This window comes from Miniopterus schreibersii, assembly GCF_964146895.1.
Source record: "Miniopterus schreibersii genome assembly, chromosome: 17".
Classification (NCBI taxonomy): Eukaryota; Metazoa; Chordata; class Mammalia; order Chiroptera; family Miniopteridae; genus Miniopterus; species Miniopterus schreibersii.
In genome coordinates this window covers 28,294,063-28,320,137 of record NC_138117.1, presented here as the reverse complement: position 1 = coordinate 28,320,137, position 26,075 = coordinate 28,294,063, and the positions used below count along the sequence as shown (strand labels likewise).

The 26,075-nt window shown below is 41.1% G+C and overlaps 1 protein-coding gene across 23 annotated transcripts in view; it reads left to right on the top strand.

The window, feature by feature from the left end:
* STAU2 (staufen double-stranded RNA binding protein 2) overlaps nt 1-26,075 on the top strand; it is a 218,321-nt gene that overhangs the window by 59,491 nt on the left and 132,755 nt on the right. For all 23 annotated transcript variants that reach the window (XM_081116639.1, XM_081116649.1, XM_081116633.1 and 20 more), the window contains 3 exons: nt 17,214-17,373; nt 18,569-18,676; nt 21,173-21,385. In XM_081116639.1, the coding sequence (XP_080972765.1) occupies nt 17,214-17,373; nt 18,569-18,676; nt 21,173-21,385 (481 nt within the window). The remainder of the gene's footprint in view (nt 1-17,213; nt 17,374-18,568; nt 18,677-21,172; nt 21,386-26,075) is intronic.

Below are 26,075 nucleotides of genomic sequence, written 5' to 3'. Positions count from 1 at the left end.
TCCTGAGTATTCACAAAGTGTGGTCTTACTTCTTTGTTGGTGTAGGTACAAAGATAAATTGAGTAAAATAAACTGTTAAAGAAGATTGGCAAGTGGACTTAAAACTCAGAGGAACCCAAATACCAAAGGAACTAGTAAAATTCATGTATTTTCACACAGAAAGAGTATCTATATTAAACTATAACACCAAGATGGATACAGCCTAATAATATCAATTAAACTAAGTAAAAAGAGTTTGGAATTCTACTTGTTTTTGTACCAAAATAATGGGTATAATTTATATCAATCTTTAGGAATTAAAAAATATATATTGTGACATTTTCTTATGGAAATTATATGTTCAACATATAGTTTGTGTGTTCAGAGATGGTTAATTTCATTCAGTTTAGCCAGGAGTGTCAGCGATGCCCAGGGAAGAGTCTTTGAAATAAATAAGCCATGGGATGATGACTGTGCTTAAGAATATCTTGGAAAATATTAATTGTAATACTTTGGTGGGTGCAGCTTTGTTGAACTGCCAGTAGAATTGCAGTTATATTTGAAGTTACCCTGATGGATTGAATCTTTTTAAAAAATAGTATTTCAAGTATTTTTATTGTTTTTAGTTGGCCCAATTAATCAAAAAGGGATTTTTAAAAAAAATCTGTATTGCAATACTAGTCTCTCTTGAGATAGAGTAGCTGTTATTTGAAAAAAGGAAGGGGAATCTGTTTCCTGTAGTCCTATAGTCTTGGGAAATGCTAAAGTAAGGAAAGGTTAAAAGTTTTCTATTGTAGAACTCAGAGCTTTTACTTTTTGATTTTTGTGTGTATTTTATATTTTGATTTTTTGGGTATATTATATATTATAAAATCTTTAAAATTTGAGTATTAATATAAACATAGTGCTATCCCTGCATTCCAGCACCTGTCTGCCCTTGCCAGTTTCATGTATATCCTTTCAGAATATTCTCTAGCTGTATGTGTATATTTACCTTAAAAAAGTATAATTCTGTAACAGTAATCTGAATCTTTTTTATAATTTGAAATATACCTTAAAGATCATTTCATGTTGGTATATAAGCAGCTGCATCATTTTTCTAATTTTAGTATGAAGATTTTAGAAACCTATAACCATATAGGTCTACTTCTCAGCACAGATGATTTTTTTTTTTTTACGGTATTTCAGAGTTTATAGTTCCCTGCAGGAGGGTTGGTCCAGTCAGAGCTCACTTGGCTGTGCTGGAAACAGGACTGCACTGTTTGTTTAGCACCCACTGTGTGATTGTTCTGTAATTTAATTAACCAATTCTGTATTCATGGACACACTGTTTTGAATGTTTTGCTGTAGCCATGTTCCAGTATATATCTTTGTTCTTACATTTTGGCTACATGAGAGACAGTCTTATGGGTACTTTAGACACATCAATAAATACAATAGACAAGTATTCAATAAATAAAAATAAATTTCTGCCCTGATGAAGCTTACATTCTAGCAGGGGGAGACAGACAATAAAAATAAAGATAAAAAGTATGTTTTATAGTAGATCAGGAAGTGAAAGTGCTGTGGACAAATGGAAAACGGAGCAGAGTAAAGGGACGACAGTTACAGTTTAAACAGGGAGGCCTTTTGAGAAGGTGAGATTTGAGCAGGGACTTTAAGGAGGGGAGGGAGTGAGCTTTGAGGGTGTCTGGGGACAAGCAGGAAATCCGCCCTTGTAAAGGCCCTAAGGTGGAGGGAGACCTGTGTGGTGAGTGAGGGGCAGAAGGAGGCCAGTGTGGTTGGAGTGGAGCAGGAGTGAGTCCAGGTCGGGGAGAAGACCTGCAGCCTTACTTGTGCAGGCCTCGTAGGCCATTGTAACAACTTTGGCTTTTACTCAGAATGAAAGGTAGAACCATTGTAGGGTTTTGAGCAAAATAGTGACACGCCCTGACTTACCTTTTGAAAGGGTCTCTTTGGTGACTAAGAGAACAGTTAGGAGGTTATGACAATAATCCAGACCAGAGACAAGGCTGTGTTAAATCTTTTGTTTGTTTTTTTCTTCCTGATATAATTAGTTGAAAAATCATACCTCTTTGGCATTTTAATGTGCATTTCTTTGTGAATGAAGTTGAGCATCTCACATGTGTAAGTCATTTATACTTCTTGTGAATTGTGACTTTATAACCTTTGCTTGTTTTTCTGTTGAATTTCCTTTTTCTTACCGATCTGTGAGTCAGTTGATTTTACGTAGAGCTAAGGGGGAAAATGACAGATCTAGCCTGACCTCCTCGGTGTACCATGTGGGTGCCTCAAGGCCATTGATCATGCCAGATGTGAAGAAGTCCCTGGAGAGTCCTCCTGGCAGATCCCCAGCCTGATCCCACGTGCATCCTTCTGTTCACCCTGCTGCGGGCTTGATCTGCTTTGCTCCCACGTGACTGAGAGCCTGGCCCTTGCTAGTCCAGTGTCCTCCCTCCCGATCATTTGCTCTCACATTGAGGGGACTGCAGTGGTGCCATGTCATGGTTAAGGGGGGCTATGGAGCCAGTCTACCTTTGTTTAAACCTGGCAATCTTTAGGCCAGTTACTTAACCTCTCTGTTCTTCAGTCCCCTCAGCTGTCAAATGGAAATAACAATGGTGTTTACTTCTTGGGGCTATTGTGTGGGCGAGCTGCATTGCTGTACATATGGTAAACTGCTCAGTAAAAGTTCTCTGTGAACACCCCCTCAGTTAACATGTTTATTGGACTCCTTCTGAGTGCTCGGTAATCACACCAGATACAAGACACTAGGGCTGCAGGGACTGAGACTCCCTTTTCCCCTGTGTCTGAGCGGAAATCAGTCCCAAACAGCTTTCCTAGGACTCCACCCCCAGATTAGTATGGGAATCACTTTTTAATTTGTCCAAGAAATTGTATGGTCTAATACAAGATCCACAAGCATTTGCAGGGGAGTCCTGTCCTTACATTTGAGAAGTAAAAGAATATACTTACTTTGATTTGATTCATATTACATTTTAATAAAACAAGAGTCAGGTGACAACTGAGATGATAGGTTTCACTCTTTATCTGGTGGACGTCGTCCTAGTCCGTCAGCTTCGGGGTGTTCAGTTTCCGGCTGTAACTTCTCACGTGTATCTGGGGTGATTGAGACTCCTGAGCGATCACCATGGTCATGCCCGGCAGTCTTGATTCCTCTGCCACCAGCCTTGTTCTCAAAGCCCCACCATCTCCGGTTATATCGCAGGCCTCTCTTGGTCTCACAAGTGTCATCCTTTGCAAATGAGGTTGTAAAGTCTTATTTGCAAGTCTTTTGTTCTCTTAAGTGAGTTTTTCAGTAGAATAACGAAAAGGATAATTAAAATTTGCTCCAGATACATTCTTTCTTTAGTCCCACAAGGGTCGCAGCTTTTTGGAATTCTCCATGCTGCTTCCTCAGATCCTTTTGGAGCCTCATACACACCGGGCTTGAACGGCTCATTGATTTTGCCTGACGTCCTGTCTTTTTAAGAACACATGGGATGCTTTCTCCAAGTTAGTACAGGCAGCAAGAGATTTTTTGCCGTGTTGAACTTACTAGTTGTCTACATATCTCATTGAAAAACAGAAATTGTCTTATATTCTGATCTTTCCTAAATCCAAATAAGCTGTTTATGTTTAGTTTTAATAGTCTTTATTTCTAATGTAACATAATAAAATAATCTTAACATCACATATAATATCATCAGATACTTTTCACCCTTGCCTGCTTGCATGCGTTCTCTCTCTCTTTCTCTGCCCTTTTTTCTTTCATTGAGATGAACACGAGCCACTTCAATTCTTTTGCTGCTTCTCTGAGGCAGTAGTGTTTGGACAATATATTTAATTATCTAAGGTATTATTGTCATCAAGGCTTACTGCCTTTCTCAGTTCAAATTTCCTGGGAGCTTATCATTCACAAATTTCCCAGGCCTTTTCTTGGCTTCAGTCGTCAGAACCTTGAGTTTGCTTTCTTTATTTCCTGGTTATTTGTTGACATTCTCACATTCTCTGGTCAAAATATATTTCTTCAAAGATAAATGAGTTACTAGGCTCCTACACTGTGGTTGACTGACAGGCCACAGAGCAGTCTATATAGATGGAACATATCCCCAAACATGTAAATAAATGTCTTTTCAGTCCTGAGGCAAAGCAAAATTATAGTAAAAGAAACATTATTTTAAAAATATATTATTTTTAAATTTATTTTTTATATATATTCTTTAAAAATCCTCACCTGAGGATATGTTATTGATTTTAGAGAAAGGAAGGGTGGGGGTTGGGGGGAGAGGGAGAGGGAGGGAGAGAGAGAGAGAGGAGGGAGGGAGGGAGGAAGGAAGGAAGGAAGGAACGAACGAACGAACGAACGAACGAACCACCCATTCGGTTGCCTCCTGTATGCTCCCTGACCAGGGATCAAACCTGCAACTTTTCGGTGTACAAGACGATGGATGCTTCAACCAACTGAGCCACCCAGCCAGGGAGCCGGAGATCAGCCAGCACGCCTGCAGCCCTGCCCTGGACCTCCCCAAGCACACCTAGCACTGTGCAGTAGTGGCAGGGTCCTAGATTTGGGGAGCTGGTGCCAAAGCCCCGCATTTTACATTGTGGGATGTCTCAGAAAGATGATAGGCTAGTTGGCAAGCAGCTGTGATTCCCTGCTCCGAGCTGGCACAGCGTGTAATTCACCCAGGCCCACGCGGCCAGCGAAGGACCGAGCTGGCTCTCCAGCCAGGATTCTGTGTCTTCAGAGTTCATGGTTTTTCTGCCACACTCTGCTAACTCATAGGAACATCTGCTCTCTGGGAATATTAGGCTATCACTACAGACTTATTTAAGAATATCCTCAAAATCTATTTTGCCCACAGAAGAGAATTTGCAGTGTGACAGAAATGCAGTTTCTAATCTGTATTGTGAGTAGGAATAAACCAGCGTGATCCGAGGTCAGACCTGTTAGCCTTCAAGTTCTAAGTGTCAACTTATTTGCTCAACTTACTCGCCTGTGTGGTTGTCAGACTGAGTGTCAGTGTCCTGTCTTTACCAGGGTTGCCTTATTTGCCGCCATGTCTTTGCCTCAGAGGACATGGCAGAGATCAATAGCGTTTGGTAGTGCTCAGTTTAGTGCATGTCGTGAAATGAGACACAATTTACACTCACTTCCTGATGGAAGCACACCTGGTTACCTGCAACAACACCTACCTGGGGTACCTGCAGCAATGCCTACCTGGGGTACCTGCAGCAATGCCTACCTGGGGCACCTGCAGCAACGCCTACCTGGGGTACCTGCAGCAACGCCTACCTGGGGTACCTGCAGCAACGCCTACCTGGGGTACCTGCAGCAACACCTACCTGGGGTACCTGCAGCAACGCCTACCTGGGGTACCTGCAGCAACGCCTACCTGGGGTACCTGCAGCAACACAGGAGGATGACAGTGTAGATCACTGCATTCCCTGTGGCAGTCCCCGGAGGATTTGTACTGGGGAAAATAAAACATTAATTTAAGTTGCTTAGAATTACCTCAAAGTGCCTGTAGTTCAAAGTAGAGTTTTCTAAAAGTTTTAGGTACAATTCTGTTTTAACAGAAAGGTGCTTTTACCCCCCTTTTTATAGTGTGAAAGGATCCAGGTAGCTGAGCAGGTCCTTTTCCCCATTTCTTTGAGAAGTAGTCTTTGAGTCAGACGTTGGTATTGGCTCCAAAGGATCTGTATAATTCCAATAAATCATCTGGTGGGTATTATGATAAAAATGTGTATTACCAATGGAAGAAATTTCTAAGACCCTTACATGATTATTGTCAATAATCTGAGACTACTTGTGTTGCCTGAAGCTGACCACTTGTCTCTTCCACATGGCAATCCAGCTAGAAAAATTATGTCCAGTTTCAGCTCCTAGGAAGTCACCCAGAACTCTGCATTTTTAAAAGATACTTGTCCTTTTAATGATTGTGGGAATATGAAACAAAATGATTATCCGTCTGATTGTTACTGCAGGTGAGAGGGTGAAATGTGGTTTGTAAAATAATTGATTAAATGTACCTGTTCCTGAGTGTACATGTTTAGATGTTTAATTACAATTTTTATGATGTGTTGGCGCCAACATTTTCCTATAGAAATACAGTTCAAGATTTAATATTGGGCAACAGTGGGAAAATGGGATTTAGTATGAAAATATTTGCTTTATGTAACCCTTTTTATGAAAGTAGCTAATGCATAAGGGACGGCAAGCTGTAAAAACAATTAGCTGGGAAAACGCCAAGTCAAGTCTTTATATTCCAGTGAATATCTGTGAACTACACATGATTGTTATCATTAAACTATATGCAAATGTACAACTAGATTCACTTAGATTCAGGGGGAAAAAAACACCCCAAAACTAGAAGTATGCAATAAGTATAGTTACTGTTTGCATCTCCAAACAAAGCACATTAATCTTCCTGTAATCCCACTGATGTAATGTCTCCATGTTACTTTTGGGAGTGTTTGACGTGGGCAAGCATCCAAAGTTGATGGTTAATTCTGATCAGCAAAGGCACTGGAGTAGATGTCAGGGTTGGACATTATAACAAAGCACACAATTTCTAAAGCTCTTCGAAGATTTCGGTTGCGGACACAATCATCCATTTGATTCTCTTATTCTAGACATTACAAAATTAATTTATCCAAAAAGGGTGTGAAACCTCTTCTAAAAATATAATCTGACATATCTGTATTTCTTTTAAATTTTAACTTCTCGAAAGCATATACTTTTGCATTTAAGGTTATGAGGAAACAGAAGCATGAACAATATTTTTAGAACCAGTTTCAGAACCATTTTGTTGCTGGAAAGGACTTGAGAGATTCTGTGTATTAGTGGTTTTTAAAGAACCTTCTCAGCCCTGGCCTGTGTGGCTCAGTTGCTTGGGTGTCATCTTGTGCGCTGGAAGGTCGCTGGTTTGATTCCTGGTCAGGGCACACGCCTGGGTTTCGGGCTCCATCCCCAGTAGGAGTCCTGCAGGAGGCAGCTGCTTGCTACCCACTCTCACATCAGTGTTTCTCGCTCCCGTTCCCTTCCTCTCTCTCTCTCAAAACCAATTTTAAAAAAATCTTAAAAAAAAAAAGAACCTTTTCAGACAACCCTTAGTGAAACATGACCTGTGGATGGAATTGAATATTGAGGATCCTCTTACAAGTCAAGGAAAAAATAAGCCATGTTTTCAATAATTTTCTTAAACTTAGGAACTGCTGTTAGACTGTTGGCATGCAGTATTTAGTAAATACATATTAAAAACTTAGAATTGTATTTTTTATGGAGGAAAATGAATGCATAAATAGACTAATTAGAAAACAGAAGACTAATAGGAAAAACATGTGGAATCCAACCTCTTGATGTTAGGAAGAACCAATAAAATATGTAAACGTGTACTCTAATCAAGGTAAATGTGATTTGAAAGCACAAATATGCAAAACACAGTCTGATAATCTGGAAGGGCTGGGGGAGAACTACAGATGCACAGGAAATGAAACTTCTCATAAAGGACTATGTTGTTCAACTCAGGGAAAACTATTCCAGAACCCAGATGAACTGGGTGATTTCATAGAAAAATATAAATGACCAAAACTGACGTTAAAAGAAAAAAAGACCTGGTTGCTATAGAAAAGTATGAGTGCGTGGCCAAAGAGCTTGCTGCCACCACCCGCCCACCATCCCGCATCAAAGCACTTGGCCTGGGTGGTTTCACAAAAATTTTATTGAGCTTTGGAAAAACAGAAAACAAAGTATTTGGGGCAATCCAACGTAACTTGTACCCTGCCCACGTCGCTCGGTGGTTGAGGGTTGAGCGTCGACCCATGAACCAAGAGGTCACTGGTTTAATTCCCAGTCAGGACGCATGCCTGTGTTGCAGGCTTGTTCCCCAGTATGGCGTGTGCAAGAGGCAGCCTATTTGTGTTTCTCTCTCATTGATGTTTCTATCTCTCATCCCCTCTCCCTTCTTCTCCATAAAAAATCAGTAAAAGGTCATATATTTTAAAAAAAGAATAATTTGATGTCTTGCTCAACAAAGGCAGTTTGAAAAAACAAGAAAGGATAGAGCTTCAGGTCAATATTACTCATAGACTATCAGTGGAAAAGTCCTAATTGAAATACTGACAGACTTCGACAATACATTGAAAGATGAACCACCATAACCCAGTGGGATTTATTCCCAGAATGTAAATTTGTTTTACTAGAAAATATGTTAATAAAATTCACCTTAAGAGGTAAAAGGTAAAAATTGTTAAATATCTACAAAGATAATGAAAAGACATTTAAAAATCCATTTACGAAAAAAATCTATGACTTTGAAAACAATAGATGATAAATAACTGAATACTTCTTTAACATTGTAAACTATATACTCAATAGATGCGTGCATATATATTCTCTCTTCTAGCCCCCACATCCCATCCCAACCCAGCCCTAACCCAACTCGACTCTACCCAACCCAACTTAACCCAGCCTAACCCAATAGCCAGCATTATGCTTCATGAGGATGTACTAGTTTGTCATTAGAGTAAGAAACAAGGCAAGATGTTCATTATCAACTGCTATTTAGTATTCTCTTGGTGGTGTGGACCAACACAATTAGTGAAGATAAAAGGAATACAATGTGGAAATTAATAGGAAAAATGACCATTTTTGCAGATCAGATATGATTGGGACATTGCTAAGAATCAACTAAAAACCTATTAGAGCTCGGCCGGTGTGGTTTAGCGGTTGAGCATCGACCTAGGATCCAGGAGAATGTGGTTTGATTCCCGGTCAGGGCACATGCCCAGGTTGTGGGCCTGATCCCCAGTGCAGAAGGCAGCCGATTGACTCTCTTTTATTGATGTTTCTGTCTTTCCCTCTCTCTCTCCCTTTCTCTCTCTGAAATCAATAAAGACATAATTAAAAACAAAAAACCTATTAGAGGCAACAAGGTACAAAGTGAATATTCAGGACCCCAAAGCCGCCATATTTATAGGCAAGGCGAGGGAAGAAGACCCCTGTAAGGAGGTGCTCCTCAGCCTTGAGTATGCACAAATGTTCCCGAGGCTGCTTGGTAATCATGTAGATTCCTGGACTCCACCCAGAGAGTCCAATTCGACCAGCCTTGAATCTGTACTTTGACAGGTCGAATCTGCATTCGACCAGCCTTGACCCCACCGAGAGGCCTCTGATGATGTCTGGGTGGGGCCACGCTTTGAGAAATGTTGCCCCCAGGAACCTGCTCACCTTCCCTGCCATCACCCCTCGCTCCCTGCCAGCTTCCACAGCGCTGTCTGCAGTGCCATTTACCTGTCTCAGATGCGCGTTTTCTAGTGCCGCTTAGCTTGAATGGCCTCTGGTGCCTGGCAGAACCATAACTGGTTAAGTCCAGCTCCTCCAACTCTGCACTTGTACCCAGGAAGCTACAGAAAAACAGCTGTGCTAACTGGTTTTATCGTGAAATAATGACCACAGTCCTTCAGTGGACTTGGAGCACTGCCCACAATCCGGCTGTATTCTCCTAGTCACTCAGTCTCCTGTTGCAGAGATGACCCGAAGTGGCCTTCCAACTGCTCTCTCCTGGCCTCTTTGGGCAGAGAACAGCGAGAGACCTTTATCAGTCAGGTCATGTCACTTCCCTCCTCTAAATCATCCAGTGGCTCCTACCGTACGTGGCCTGAAGTTCTGGTTTGCTGCCTGGCCGCTTCTCAGACCTTGCTTCCTACCACTTAGCCATTGGCTCACGGCTTTCCAGGTGTATGAAAATGTTGTTTCTCCAAAAAAAATGCCAATTATGTTACTGCCCCAGGGCCTTTGCACTTGCTCTCACATTTGCTTGGACCACTTTTTCCAGTTAGCATTTAGACCCTTAATAAACATTTGAATTAATTGAATTCACGTATTCCCCTACACAATCTGGGGCAGGAAGAAGACCAGATCATTAATTTCTGGATTTGTATATTTGGGACATTTCATCTTTATGGAATCATTCTATATGTAGCCTTTTGTGTCTAGCTTTCACTTAGCATGTTTTCAGTTATCCACATTGTAGCCTGTATCAGTACTTCATTGGTATTGCTATATGGTACTCCACTGTATGGATATACTAACATTTTGTTCATTGATTCATAAGTCGATGGACCTTTGGGTTATTTCCATTTTTTGGCTGTTATGAATAATGCTGCTATGAACATTTGTGTATACATTTTTGTTTCAACACCTGTTTTAATTTCCCTTGGGTATATATCTGGGAGTAAAATTGCTGGGTCAAATGGTAATTCTTTATTTAACTTTGAAGAACTGCCAAAATGTTTTCCACAGTGGCTTCACCATTTGACGTTCCCACCAGAATGAATGATTATTCTAGTTTTCGATACATCCTTGCCAACACTTGTTTTCTGTTTTTGTTTTACCATGGCCAACCTAGTGGATGTGAAGTGGTATCTCATTGTGGTTTCTGTATTTCCCTGATGGGAACATCAACATTTAGGCACCGGCTCCAGTTAAGGGAGGAGCCGGAAAGCTAGAGAACAGTACTGGGACTGCAGTCAAATCGGTCTCCTGGACTCCCAGGGCCCCCAGTATTCTCCTCGGCTATGGACGTGACCGTTAACCTACAGAGCTCTTCAGTATCTGCCAGATCTCAAGTCTAGTTTGGCTCAAACTGCCTTGATGTTCCAAGTGTGGCACGACTTCTCCAAAGTTAACATGAGCCGCTGTGCTGTGTTGCGCTCGCCCGGCTCGGAGGCCCCCGAGGGCCGCAGATGCAAGCGGGGGCCCTGCAGGGAGACTGCCCGCGCTCACATGCTGGCTCCAGTGGGGTGACTTTGGGCAGCTTAGCATCTCTGCTCCTCGGGACTGTTCTGGTGACTGGGCGAGATCAGCGTGTAAGGTGCTTGGAATAGTGCCTGGCACACAGTGAGTGCTTTGTTTGTTTTTGCTGTAATCATGGTGATGAAGATGACGATTTATCTAGATACTCACTTAGGGAAGGGGCACGAATAGGTTTACGCTGGATCCCAGTGTGGGATGGAGGGTGTGATTGTGTGTTTACTAAATGGGCTCTTTGATAACATGCTCTGCTTTCCACGGTCCTGCTGCGGTACTGGTGTCAGCGACTCAGTGTAAATTATTTACTCTTGTGGCTCATATCCTGTATTTCACAAGTCACGCCACTTATCCAGTTTACATTTTGGACACAGACTTACCTTTATTTGTTTGGACAGGGACTAGACTTGCTTCAAGTAAACATTTTCTATTATTACTGTAGTACAATCATTATTTTTTAAAAATTTTGGAATTATGAAAGCAAACATCATTTATAATTCCATCACTTCGAAACACCCTGCCCCAGCTTTTAGTGCATATCTTCCTGTATTTTCCCCGAGGCATTTAAAAATAAGTATAATCATTCTACAAACAGGATAGAAGACCCTTACAACTCTGAGAGCTTATTTTCAGCAGCCCTGCGAATCTTTTCTAATAGGCCCTGATTTTTGAAATTCCTTGAGACTTAACATCCCGATCCCATAAAAGATATATTTTCAAAATTTATAGATGTGAATAGAGAAAGAACCCTCTCCTATCTAGACGTTTTATATACATACAAGCTTGAAAAGATGCCAAGGACTGTTTTATAGCTTTGTGATAAAACCTATTATTTTTCTACAGCAAGAAAAAGAATGCTTAGCAGTGCCAAAAAAGTGTACAGAGTCAAAACAATCAACATGTCATTTGAATTCTAAGTTTTGGCATTTAGAGTTCTTTAAACATAGATTGTGCAAATATTTTGCCGATAAGTAAACTGAGATAGAAAGATTAAGTGACATTTCTGTTTTCAGTCAACGTTAGAAATAAACACAGAAATCCAAAGCCTCTTCTCATTAGATCAGAAGATAACATATTCATATATTTTAAGACATAAACCTGTAGAAGAGATATGAACACTTAAGCTGTGTTGAGATTTATGAATGATGCTATCAAATAAAATGAGGCAATTATTTTTCAATTTTTAAAAGTTCTGATGTTATTTGGAATATATCTTTCTCACCTTGTAAAAGTGATACTTGGGAAAGTGGAGATGTTGGAGAAGAAAGCCGTCAGAATGGGAGGACCCACAGATTTTAGTTTAGAAAGATGATCCGGAACGAGTCTATCAAAAGGGCATCACGGAGGTAACTGTAGAGAGGATGGCAGAGACGTGGTATAGAAAGTTGTTATTACGACGGTCAAATAAATATAAGAATAGGTGTATTCTTATAATACTTACAGAAGAATGTAACATCTTCCCTTTGCTCAAACAACAACACGAACCTGTGTAAGGAACGTCAGTAGTACTTCAAAGGAACCAAGTATACTTCGTTTCTTTATTTTGGTGTGGACTTATGATATTGAAGATAGACCAAATCTAAAGACATTTTTGGGATCTAAAGAAAAGAAAGCAAGCTTTTATTTTATTTGAAATTTTGTTTAGTTTTTGTAAGACTTCTAGCAGACAGAGGGCAAAGAGGCATGGACAGAACAGCCTGACCAGCAGCCTTTGTCAAATTTAGACTGACATACCCTGTGGTTCATAGTCGCCGTTATTCTGACTTGTCACTCTTGTAGGCCACTCAGTTGAGTCTCTTTGAACCTGGTTGGCTTGACATACTGTAGAAACCTAGGGTTTCATCGTGGAGCTGTTTCAGCAGTTATTCAGTTAAACCCTTCTAGTAGTGGACCTATAGTTTAAAAGGAACCTTTATTTTTTTTAAATATGTTTTTATTGATTTCAGAGAGAGAGGAAGGGAAGAGAGAGAGAGAAACATTAGAATCATCGATCGCCTGCCTCCTGCACACCCCCTACTGGGGATTGAGCCCACAACCCGGGCCTGTGCCCTGAACAGGAATCGAACGGTGACCTCCAGGTTCATGGGTCAATGCTCAACCACTGAGCCACACCGGCTGGTCTAAAAGGGGCCCTTCTCTGGCCTGCCAGGGACGCAGCCAACTTAATAAACAAACATGAACACACAGAGAGAGGGTGAAGCATATATCTAGGAAACTCCTGAAGCGTTTCCTGAGCTCTGAAGTTGGGCAGACTTGAGTTTGACTCCTGGCAGCTCTGCTGGGGAAGTTTGTTACCTGTCCAGGTGACCATGTGGACATCTGTCTCGCCAGGCTGCTGTGAGGATTAAAGGAGAAAGATACAGGAACTGTAACCGTGGTGCTCTAAGGCAGGACTCTGTGGCCCTTTGCTTGCATGGATTTTGACGTCATCGTCAGGTCACAGGTGCCGTGTTGTAGGACGTGGCGCCGTCGTGGGACAGCGGCTCTTGGACTCAGTGCAGAGACTCACCAGGGAGACTTGAGTGGGGATTCTGTCCCTTCCCCCGGAGCTGAGGCCGCAGACCAGGGTGGGAGCACAGGGATCTGCATGGTTAACGAGCACTACAGATGTGGATGAAAGTGGAGCCACACTCTGTGAAATATACTTTGGAGGTTGTAGGTAGAAGCCATTTGACCCTGAAACTTTAGTAGCTCGCATGGGTGGGTTTTCCCCACTCATCTTTTCACAGTAATCGCTGTGGGGATCTAAGCATTCACCCCAAAATTCTAATTAAGAAATAGCACTGTAAGCTTAGGTAAAGAATAGCACTGTAAGCTTAGGTAAAGAATAGCACTGTAAGCTTAGGTAAATAAATGCTAATTTGTAGAAACGTGTTTATCACTTCCCATAAGTACTTTACCAAAGGATGAGCTTAACGTCTGAAATAAATAAAAATAGAAAAAGAAACTCCATTAGCTAGGACATTGCCTTTGAAGTTAATAAACTTGGAGTGTTTCTTTACCAGAGGAAATAAATATTTAGAGATCAGGATGTATCATGACATATCACACACAAAAAAGCATTCTGCATCGTCTGTCCTATAATTCACTCTGGGTGCCATTAATGAGAGTGCTCTGGTCAGTCCTAATTGTCACGATGATATGAGGAGATGTGATCTGTAAGGTATTCAGACCACATGGGGTAGGCTATTAAGAATCATTGTTAAGAGGATGGAGTGAGAATGGAATGAAACTAGTCAGGGCTCCGGTTTCGGTATTTCCTGTTTTTAGCGCTCGGATGTTTAAGAACACAACGTCCCTCATTTTCCCTCTGATACTTATGTGGTATAATTTATATATACATATGTATCCACATGCACACACATACGCGCACATGGAGCCACATTTGATGGCCAAAAAGGAAGAGGCCCCAAGGGCTCTTTAGTGTACAATTAATATTTTGGTTAGAAAATCAGCAGATTGTTTCAGTATGGTTATGTGTTATGACATCATATTCCAGTAAAGTTATAATGAACAGAAATTTTGTTTGTCTCTGTGGCAAACCGAAATGAGTTTTGTAATTGTCAGCAGGCCGGAGTGATTACAGTGGCGCCCACTCCCTCTCCTGTAGTTAAAGGTCTGTTTGAATTCCACTTGTGGACCTCTGTTCTCAGAAGTGTGTAATTAATTGTAAACATTTGCTCTGTGGCGAAAGTTCGCCGTGTAAGATCTCAGGAGTCGATTTCTAATGTCAGGTTGTCAGTTTTAAAGGGTTTTGTGGTGGAACCAGTTTAAAATTTGCACTGAGTTCTGTAGAGGTGGGGAAAATGAATTCTGTGGGGCACAGAAATCACCTGTATTCATCCTATTTGTCTGTCCAGATTTCTGCATTAAAGGAATCTAAAATGAAACAGGTAGTAGGAGACTGCCCTTCAGTACACTAGTTATTGGAATCAAAGAGCAAAAAGGATTGTGGTTTTTAATGCTTCTTAGTCTTTGCACATTAAAAGTAGTCTGTTACTACAAGTGGCTTTTTCTTCCCTTAACTTTTTTGTATTTGCCAATTAAAAATGAAAGCATATGACATAATACACATTTAAAAGTACTTTATCTTAAAACAAATTAATAGGAAACTGCGGGCCAAGAAAATTGACCCTAAGAATTTAAACACAGCAACTCTCTCCCTCTTTTTCAGACAGGCCTTCTCCACTGCCTTGACACGGCTGATTGTCTCCTTGATGTTGTGTTGTTTCTTTCCGAACTCAGACCTCCTTTCATCTCCTTCACTGCCGTCTATTATTTCCCCTGCCTTTTGATCACTGGCATTAATCAGAACCCAGCCTCAAGCTCTCTTTCTTGGCTCCTTTTCTCTTTCGTTTTCCAGGTGCTTATCCACTCACGTGGTTTCAGTTAGTGCCCCCCCACATCTGCATGCTCAGTGCCAACCTACACCCTTGTCCGTCACCTTCAGTAAACCTTCACTGATTAGTCCCATCTGCCCACCGAGCCTTACAGGATGGGCTTTGTCCAGTTGGTCTCAGGTTGAATACAGGACATTGCTACCTGTACGTCCACTAGTCATCTAAAACTCAGTGAGTGGGGCATCGATTGGACTTCTTTTGGCTTAGAAACACGTTTTTCAGCACTGGGGTGATTTTGTACGTAATTTTCCAGCATTTTTATAAATGCACCATTCCGTCACAATCACTCCTGTGAGTTTTGCTAATTCATTTGACTTGACCTGTGAGTAACGTTTGACACAATTGACCCCTCGTTGCTTCATGACAGACTTTCCCACTTGGCTTCCAGGAGGCACATCCTGCCTGCCTGAATTTCCTCTCTCACTCCCACAGAGCACTCACTGCCTTGTGGCTTTAAATTCCATCGATATATTGAAGATTCCCAGATTTATTCCCACTTTGGTCTTCTTTCCTGGAGTCTAGACTCATAAATCCAACTGTCCATTTGACATCTCCATGTGGATGTCTAACGGGCCTAATAATTTCACATCTTCAAACCAGAGCTGCTGATGTCTGCCCCCAGCAGACCCCTCCCTCTTGCGATCTTCACCAACTCCATGTACAGTACCCCATCTTCCAGGTCAGAAACCCTGGGATCATCCTTAATTCTGCTCTCCTATTCTATAGCCAGTTCTTGGGCAAAACCTCTCTATCTCCTTTTGAAATTCACACGGAATCCACTACTTCTCATCACGTCCTCTGCTGTCACGTTCAGGCCTCTGTGGCCTTTCCTGTGTTACTATACCAGCTCCCTAATAGATCTCTTGGCTTCTACCACCGTTCCCTTCTGTCTGTTCTTTACATAGTAGTCAGAGGATCCTTCAAAAATGTAAGCCACGTCATGGCACTTCTCTGCTCAAAACCCTCTGGTGGCTGGCCATTTCACTCCGTAGAAGTCAGATCTTTACAGTGATTTCTAAGGAAGGCCCTAAGTGACTCTGACCGCCTCTTATCTCCTGGCTTTCCCTTCCTCCCTCCCTTGACTCTTAAGAAGATGGACATCCTCTGAATTACTTGAACGTGCCTGGCATGCTGCTGCCTCAGGGCCTTTGCGCTTGACTTTGTCTCTGCTTCAGTTGCACTGTCCCAGGTGATGTGCGTGGTTTTCTCCCTCCCTTATTTTAGGTCTTTACACAGTCATCATCTCAGTGAGACCCTCCCTGGCCACCCCATCTAACACCCACCTCCCTGCCACTTCTGAACCTCTGCCTCTTTTACTCTTTAGCAGGTACCTCTAACATACCATGTTCTCCATATTTACCTTATTTCTTGCCTGTCTTCTCCATTGTAATGTATTTTTGTTCATCGTCACGTTTCCCTGTCAAATAGAAGGTGCCCCCTAAATAATTGTTGAGTTAATGGATTTTATTGCGTATCACCTTAATTGTTTTCTTGTTGATTTCTTCTAGGTTTGTTCTTCTTATACTCTCTTTATCCCCTCCTGTCTGCATCCCTGCAGCTCTCCAGTTGCTATTCTCTACCCCAGTCTCATTCAACAGAAACCTGCCAAAAATTTTACCTTAAATACATTTTATTATTACACTTTCCACCTAAGAATTGGTTTAGACTCCCTGTTTTTTCTGTTGAATCTGGTCTCCTTATTTCTTTCAAAGGGCTTGTTATCACTTTGGAGGAGTAACTCCATCTCTCTGCCCTCCCTTTTCTAATCGAAACGATCTTCTGCTAAAAACACAATCATCTGCGAGTTGTCACCTAAATGCCATGCTCATCTCCGTCCTCTGTGGTGACTCCAGACCATTTGGCTCACTTCCATCAAAACCTGTCTGAACTCTTGAAGTTAAAGCTTTATTAGGGTTAATAAGAGGGCATAGTACACTATATAGTTGGTATTTTAAACAAAACAAATCTGATTATAGAGTGTATTGAACTAACATTACTGTTTTATTTTCTTATTTTAGGTATCATTGCCCGATGCCTAAGATCTTTTATGTTCAGCTGACAGTAGGAAATAATGAGTTTTTTGGGGAAGGGAAGACTCGACAAGCTGCTAGACACAATGCCGCCATGAAGGCCCTCCAGGCGCTGCAGAATGAGCCCATTCCGGAAAAATCCTCTCAGGTGTGGTCCTGCTGCATGTGACAGTCTCTTTCTATAGGTCCCTGTGAGATGATTGAAAAGACAAATGTGTGCATTTTTACAAAGAGAAGAAATACTCTCTCCTGATAGGAAGGAAGGTGGGAGTGGTGATCTCCTTTAATTTGCTTCTTTAATCTGTAGACAGATTACCTGTCTACTATCCTAGACCTGTGTTCCTGCCAAGGTGACCTCGCCTTTGAGAACGTCGGTTCACCTACAGAGTATGTTTCCAGGCAGCTCAGGATCTCGGAATATGTACACGGATGGGAAATAATGTACCTTGCATTTAATGCTACATTTATTGAGCATGGGTTATGTCATGTTGATCTGGAATAGAGGAATTTAAAGTGAAGGAGATCGTTATGGATTTTTCCAGTCCGACTTTTAATTTTTACAAATGAGGGTATCGAGCCTATTTTTGAGTGATTTCACCTGTTCTCATGGCTTCAGCTGCCTTCTCTATTGACTTCAAAATAGTGTCTCCAGCTGAGTTCTCCTCTTAGTTATTTCAAACCATACAGTTCCACCTCTGCAGTTCCGCGCACCTGTTCCTCCTCCGAGGTTGATCTTGGTTAAGGGCAGATGGAGGTGTTTTTCTCCTGTACTCATTCATTGGGACTTTTGTCTCTTTTCCCACCACATTACAAGCCCCCTGACAGAAGGAATACTCTATCTCAGTTACTCACACTATGTCCAGCATATCTGGGGTCCTCCCTCCAGAAGTATGTGCTAAATAAGTGAATTGGTGCCAGGGCCTGACCTGGAGCTCGAGAATCCTGGTTTGCATCCTGTACTCTTTCTACAGCTTAGTTTTCATAGAAGATTAAATATCATGTTACAACACCAGTGGAGGTACCGTGTGTGTGTGTGTGTGTGTGTGTGTGTGTCGGGGAGATAGAGAATTCTGGAGAACTGGATAAACTCAAATTAATGTATTTAGAGTAAATACTTTCACACTTAGCATTTATTCTTCTACTTTGAGGGGAACAAAGAAAAACCAAACGACAAAGAGCCTCACAGCAGCCCTTGCCTGCTGTGGTTACGGGGACCCCACAAGACCCAGCCTGGGTTTCTGATTCTTACTGTATCTTATTTAGATAGGCCCTCTTGACTGTAGACTGTATGCAAAGTTTGTTCCAAAGTGAAGACTCAGTGTCACCCTGGTTTTTGGATTTAGAATGGCGAATCCGGAAAGGAAATGGATGACGACAAAGACGCAAATAAATCGGAGATCAGCTTAGTGTTTGAAATCGCTCTGAAGAGAAATATGCCCGTCAGTTTCGAGGTAAGTGCTCACCTTCCCACCCCCACCCTGCTCCTCATTAACTTAAATAAATAAGCAAGAAGATAAAGTTCGCTGGTACGCCAGTGTCCTGAAAGTGAGGGTGCTTCCTCGTGCTCACGCTCTGCCAGGAAATGACACAGGCCCTGGGGAGAATAGAACTTTTCATAATGTCATGGATTCCTGCTCATCTCTTTGGCTTTTCTGTTAAGAGCCATCTGTAGGTATGATATTTCTGTTTTCATCATACATTTTATTTTCTGAGTGTAAGTTAATTTGTAATACTCTAGAGGGTTTGTTGTTTTTAATAGGATCCAACTGAAAATATCCAAGTTAATATTCAGTGAAACATGTATTACTATCCAATTTCTTAGGTATTTGCCAAAATACGTTTAAATTTTACTAAGTCACTAAAAGTAAGCAGCTCTCTGCTTTGCAACTAGATAAATATGTCACAAACATACTTATAAAATTTTGTGAAATTTAAAAGAGGAAATAATTTTTAATTATTATAATACCTCCTATATAAAGAGCTTACTCATTTTGCAACTCAAATATCTAGAAAATAGGCACAACCCAGGAAATAAGCTGAAACGGTCATGAAGTGTCGTCCTTCAGATTGTGTGCCGTTCGTCTACGAGAAAGCTCCCACCTTTAACTCACTGGCAGGACCAACTGACCTCGGCTGAGAACCTGTCTACTTTCTTCTTAAACACAATTCGAACAAATCAGGTTATCTGATGTCACCCTGCGGCAGATTAAACGCAGCACAGTGGGGAAGGCGGAGACAGCATGCACTTGAAGGCTCATTAAGCCCAGCAAGAAGTAAGAAGTAATAGGGACAGTGTGGAAAACCAGTCTAAGTCACTGCATATACTCAAAAACTATTGAATCTGGGGCCTTTAAAGGCTACAGTGAATAGGAACAGTTTTATCAGTCTTAGAAGTCCTTGGTGGCTTCAATATATATTATAGAATATTTGATGTTCAAATGGTGATCTAATGCCAGCAATAAAAGGTTAAATATTTGGTATTCTCTATTAAGTCAGTACAGTATATAGTTTTGTTTTGTTTTTTAAATTCAGGAGGATGTCTAGCAAAGTGGTTAAAATAGTTTTGGTGTATCAACTAGTAAACTTAAATTACTTGGAAAGTATGCTTATCATAAATTCCTTATCCTGACCACTGTTGAATTATTGAGCTATTGTGTCATTTGTGTTCTTTTCCTAATTGGCATCCAATATTAAAAGACAAACTTTATATACAATGTTAAATAGTAAGCTATTTAAATAGGATATCTTTAATAGGTCAGAATTTTGAAGGAGACTGAAGTTTTGGGCACTCAGGTTTTGGAAGGCATCTTTCCTGGGAAGTTGTCTTAGTTTGAAAGAGCACATTAGTACAGGATTTGGGAACACTCAGGGCTGACAGATTCATAATCCATTACTCTAGAAAGCGAGGTATTTTTATGGCATATCGACTTACCTTTTTAAGATCCTGTCACAGAGAGTAAACATTCCTTCTGTAAAACAGCCTTTGAGGTCTATGTCAAAAATCGGTTATTTTGCCCGGCCGGGCGAGGCTCAGCGGTTGAGCGTCAACCTAGGATCCAGGTGATTGGGGTTTGATTCCCGGTCAGGGCACATGCCTGGTTGTGGGCTTGATCAATGACTCTCTCATCATTGATGTTTTATCTCTCTCTCCTTTCCTCTCTCTGAAATCAATAAAGATATATAAATATATTTTAAAAAGGTTATTTTTCACCCCCAACTGTTTTTGAGCGGCTTCCCCACACAGGATGCTTGGTGGCTTGTAGAACTACAATAAGACATGGTCCCCATCCTCCAGGAACTTACCCTTCCAGAGAAAATGAGATATGTACAAATTATCATTCCCGATGTCCTGTGTACCTAATATTATGTGGTTTGTTTTATGTTCTTAATTTTTGGCTTCATAAGAATTGGGTAACCATCACTAGAATTGCCTGTTTTAAACTGGTAAAAACCAATTTTGAATATGAATCGAATGTGTTTATTTAGATTTCTGCTCTTTCAACTTCAGTTTCTTAAGCATTGTAAGTATTGTAATTGAATAGTTCTCATATAATACTTTTATAATAGCTTTATTAAAGAAATCTATAATTTTGGTATAAGTCTTAATTTCAATTTTGATTATGATATGCACATTAAGAAAGGCCCATGCTATAAGAACATATCTTAAGCCCTGGCTGGTGTGGCTCAGTTGGGTGTCATCCCACGCACAGAGATGTTCCTGGTTCGATTCCCGGTCAGGGCACATGCCCGGGTTGTGGGCTGGATCCCTGGTAGGGGGTGTGCAGGAGGCAGCTGATCGATGTTTCTCTTTCTCTCTCTTTCTCTCTCCTCTCTCTCTCCTTCCCTCCCTCTTCCTTCCTTTCTCTCTAAACTCAGTAAAGACATATTTGAAAAGAACACATCTTATGTGCCTGTATGTTATTTAATATCATATTTGTATTTTATAGGTTATTAAGGAAAGTGGACCCCCACACATGAAAAGCTTTGTCACGCGGGTCTCGGTGGGAGAGTTCTCCGCGGAAGGAGAGGGGAACAGCAAAAAGCTCTCCAAGAAGCGTGCCGCGACCACGGTCCTGCAGGAGCTGAGGAAACTTCCACCTCTCCCTGTGGTTGAAAAGCCAAAATTATTTTTTAAAAAACGCCCTAAAACAATAGTCAAAGTAAGTGTGTGCTTGTGAGCACGAGTCAGCTTTGCTGTGTAAATATTACGGTGACTATAGATGAAAGTGTTTCCCTGGGGCAGGCATCTGACCCAGGCACGTGTCCAGCCCGCGTCAGGGGGGGGCGTGACTGTAAGTCACTAACGATCCTGTTCTACTTTTTAGACACTTGCATACCTGTGTTGCTCATCAGATAATACCTTACGTACTTACGGCTTTTTATGGCTTAAAAAGATACTTTCCCGTTGATGATCACCTTTAGTATAACTCTCATCACGACTAAGGTAGAGGACGTTACCCTCGTTTTTACAAGCGAGGGTTTATGTAACATCCAAAGCATTCGCTCGCTTTCGTTCACCCGTCTCTTGGAGTAACCTGTCGTGTGGAGTAACCTGACTTACTCTGATCTCTGACCCAGTGTTCTTTTCTGCACACTGCACTGCTGTGTAGTGTCTTTATAGGACACTTGAATTGGTTATAGGGTACAGGCTAGTAATACGAACAATGCTGACCCTGTGACAGGAGCCGCAGCGAGTGAATGGGAAGCACTCTGTGTGCGGGACTTAGTATTTATTAGTAATACAAACAGTAAGTGCCCAATAAATACTAAGTATTGTTATGTCTAATCACCTTTTATGTGTGTGTGAATATACTTACAGTCTGTTTTCTTAAATCTTTTTATGTGTAAAATCTATAACTTACCCAGATGGAGGGACAGTGCTCTAAATCAGAATGGTAACATAGCAACTTTCATCTAATGCACTCAACAAAATCTAATCTTAACAAATGAAGAATAGTAAACCATTAGGCTGGAAAAGATCAATACATTTTTGTAATAGGGTATGAATATAATTCATGTTAATTTTAACTGTAGCCGTTAAAAATAAAATTACTGCTTGAATGCTCTTCCCCAGAGAGGAGAGAAGCATTTTGAACTCTCAGAATTATTTGCTGCTAACTCCAGCATGTAAGGGTATTATTCCAGAGCTCTCTTGCTGTCCGCCGTTTGGATCTGAGCTTAAACTTGACTTCTGCAGGGAAGTCTGCTCTGCCTTCCCCCACTCCCTACATTTCTCCTCACCTGCATCACACTTGGAATTACTTGTAGCATGTCTGTGTTATGTTAAAATAAAGTCTGTAGGCAGCCTCTGAAATGTAAGATTATTTCGAGAAAGGAGCATGCATTCCATGAGTTGGAATCTCGATAATTATAAGTGCGATCATACGGTATAGTGGGCCAATAAACAGATGCGTCAGGTTGAAATAGTGCCTTGGTTTTCTGCATTTTTGTCACTTCCTTATGTCTTACACATCTAGAGTCTACAGTTCTTTATATGCCGTAGAAGTAGAGAAAATATCTGTTGATGAGTTGCCTTGATTTTTTTAAAAATAATAAAACTGTCACATTCTCTCATTGGATCCCTTTAGTCACTCTGTGATGTAGGTATTATCTTTGTTTTACAAGTGAGGTCCTTGGTATTTAAGACGCTTACCCAAGATCATGTGCAGCAGAGTCAGGGTTCAGGTCTAGCCGTGTGACTCGAGGGCGCATTTGAAACTGGTTGTTCTGGGAACTCCTTGTGGATTTACTCTGTAGAGTTAAAATGTAAGACTTTCTCATGATGTCTTTGGGCTTATATTCTGTTTTTAATGTTCTTTTCTATAAGACAAGACTGCAAAGAAGGCTTTCTGATAAAATTTTCCCTCGTTACTGGTTTGTAGAATGATCACCTAAGAGCTGATATCCAGGGAATAACTTAATTGTCAAGGATGCCGGTAGTTAATTTGAGTCAAAACTCCATCATTATCTGATTGCATCCATGCATCTGGCCTTTGCCTTTGGAATCTGCATCAACAGCAATACCCTGGGCACTAAAGACATTCTTAGAAAGAGGCAAATAGGAAGAGAGAGGAGGAGCCACTGAAGTACAGTTACTTGAATATCTTCACGAGCTAGGTGTACCTCTTCCAGCGCCGGACTCAGAGGCCCGCTTTACCTTTCACTGATATTCAGTCTCAGACTTACAAATACTGTCTCTGTCTTTTCTTGTTAGTCCGTCTCTACTTCCTTTATAATGTGCTTAATCTTTATTGTTTGACATGTAAATAGAAGGGGAAACCAGTATTTTATCAAACACGAAACATTTCCGTTTTCGCTCTCCTCCCCTTCCCCCTAACCGTTGCAGTGCTGAGCTTCCCATTCTGGCCCAGATGGCACGCTTCCTACTTCTCGGGCTTTAATTCGGTCTTTATGTGGATGGTTCTCAACTACTCTCCTGTGCTCTGCCCTGCCCGTTGGACATCTTCACTTAATATTTCACAGGCACCTCAAACTCCATGTCCAGAACTCACCACGCTCCCTTCTAAATTGCTTTCCCCTCCAGCATTCCTCATCGCAGTGACTGGCACCACCATGCAGCTGCTGAAACAGAAACCTGGGAGTCATTTCTTACTTCCCTCTTACCCCTTACATCCGATCAGTCAAGTCCTATTGGTTCCATCACTTACAGATTTCTTAAGTTGGTCTGTTGCTTTCCATCCCTCTGCTACCCTTTGGTCCAACTCACAGTCATCTCTCACCTGAACTGTTACATTTGGTTTGAAGTTGGCCTTCATGCAGATGCTTTAGACATCAAATGGTCTTTTTTAAAGTGTTATCTTTTAGAGACGCCATTCAGATCATGTCATGCCTCTGCTTAAAATCTTTCGGTAATTTCCTATTGCTCTTTGGATAAAGTCCAAAATCCTAAACATAATTTAAAAGACCTTTCAGTATCTGACCTGGAGGCTGTACCTGCAGCACCAAACTAGATAAGGTGGAGACTTACCAGTTCCCAGGAAGAGCTAAGACTGTATATACAGCGGCTCTTATGTAAGTTTGATGTCACCTATGTTATCTGTAACAGTGATTATCCTTGTCTCTGTTACCTGTTTTAGAATAAAATTTCAAGGTGAAATCAAGTTCTGACAGTATAATACATGCAAATGTTCATTTCTAGGTATAATATATGAAGAAAGTTAGTTTACATGCGGAAAGAATATTTCCAAAGATATTTTTGTTTCTAAACCTTTTAGAAGGTACTAAGAAAGAGTTGTATATAATTTTTTTTTTAAGTTAAAAAACAGACTTATTCATAAACATTACCCTATATAAAGTTTAAAATAGAGCGCCTTTTAGAGATTTTTACAGAACTTGTATGTAAGTTAAAAAGACCCACCATCCAATTTCAATATAGAACATTAGGTTGAAGCATTCTGTATGCCCCGTCTGTCACATCCTGTCCACCTCCCGTAGGTAACCACCATCATTAGTTTTGTGTTTAACATTTCCTTTCTTTACATTTTTACTACGTGTTCATTTTTCTGAAAAATATATTTGATTAGATTTTAAAAACAGCTTTATTGACGTGTAATTGATATATAGTGAGTTGAATATATTTAAAGCATGCTCTTTGATGTGTTTTGGTATATGCATACACTTATGAACCATGACCGCAATCAAGATAATAAACTTCTCCATTGTTCCCAAATGTTTCCTTGTACCCTTTGGTAATCTCCTCACTCTAAGTTCCTGAGCAACCACTCTTTTTTTTTTGGCTAGCTTCTTTCACTCAGCATAATCATTTTGAGATTCATCCATATTGTTGCATGTATCAGTTATTGGTTCTATTTTGTTGCTAAGTAGTGTTCTATTTTATGGATATACCATAATTTGTTTATCCATTCTCTCGAGGTAGATATTTGGGATGTTTCTAGTTCGGGACTGTTGCAAACAAAGCTGCCATGGACATTTATGTGTATGTCTTATGGGCACCTGCTTTCATTTCTTGTGGGCAAATACTTAAAGAGTGGAATGGCTTGGTCATTTAGTAGGTATATATTCAACTTTTTAAGAAACTGCGAGTTACTTTTCAAAGGGATTATACTATTTTATTTTAAATCTTTATTGTTGAGAGTATTACAGATATCCCCTCCTTTCCCCCCACATTGCCTCCCTCCACCCACATCCCACTCTACCCCAGGCCTTCACTACCCTATTGTCTGTGTCCGTGGGTAATGCATGTATGCATATAAGTTCTTTGGTTACTGCCTTCCTGCCCCCATATGTCCCTAGTGCCTTTGGAGCTGCTGCCCCAGTGCTGGAGCTCAGAGGGAGTGAGGCCAAATAAGTCTGTGTGCCGGCCCTTTACGAGGAACTGCCCAGGACTCCAGCAACCCTCCCTGTCACTCAGCCACAATCCCCGCTGGTTTTTATAACCCAACCAGCCCGAAGTTACGGGGACTTCTCTTTCTGGCACTTGAACTCTGGGCTGAAGAGTCTGGTGTGGGGCTGGGACCCTTTACTCCTCATTGACCTCCACAGCCAACATATCCCTCCTGATTTAAAAAACACCACACATGGGTGTCGGACCAGCCCTTTCTGCACCTCCTACCAGTCTCAATGTGGCTTCTTTTTTAATTCTCTAGTTGTAGGACTTCTGTTCAGTCAGATTTCAGGTGGTTCTGAATGGTGGTGGTTCTGTGATTTAGTTGTAATTTTGATGTGGTTGCAGGAGGATGTGAGTCCTGCATTTACCTGTGCCACCATCTTCGGGTTATACTGTTTTACGTTTTCATCAGCCGTGTGTGCGTGCTCAGCCTTCCGAATGTGTCGTCTTAAATCTCAGTTGTTCAGATACATGGGCTTTGG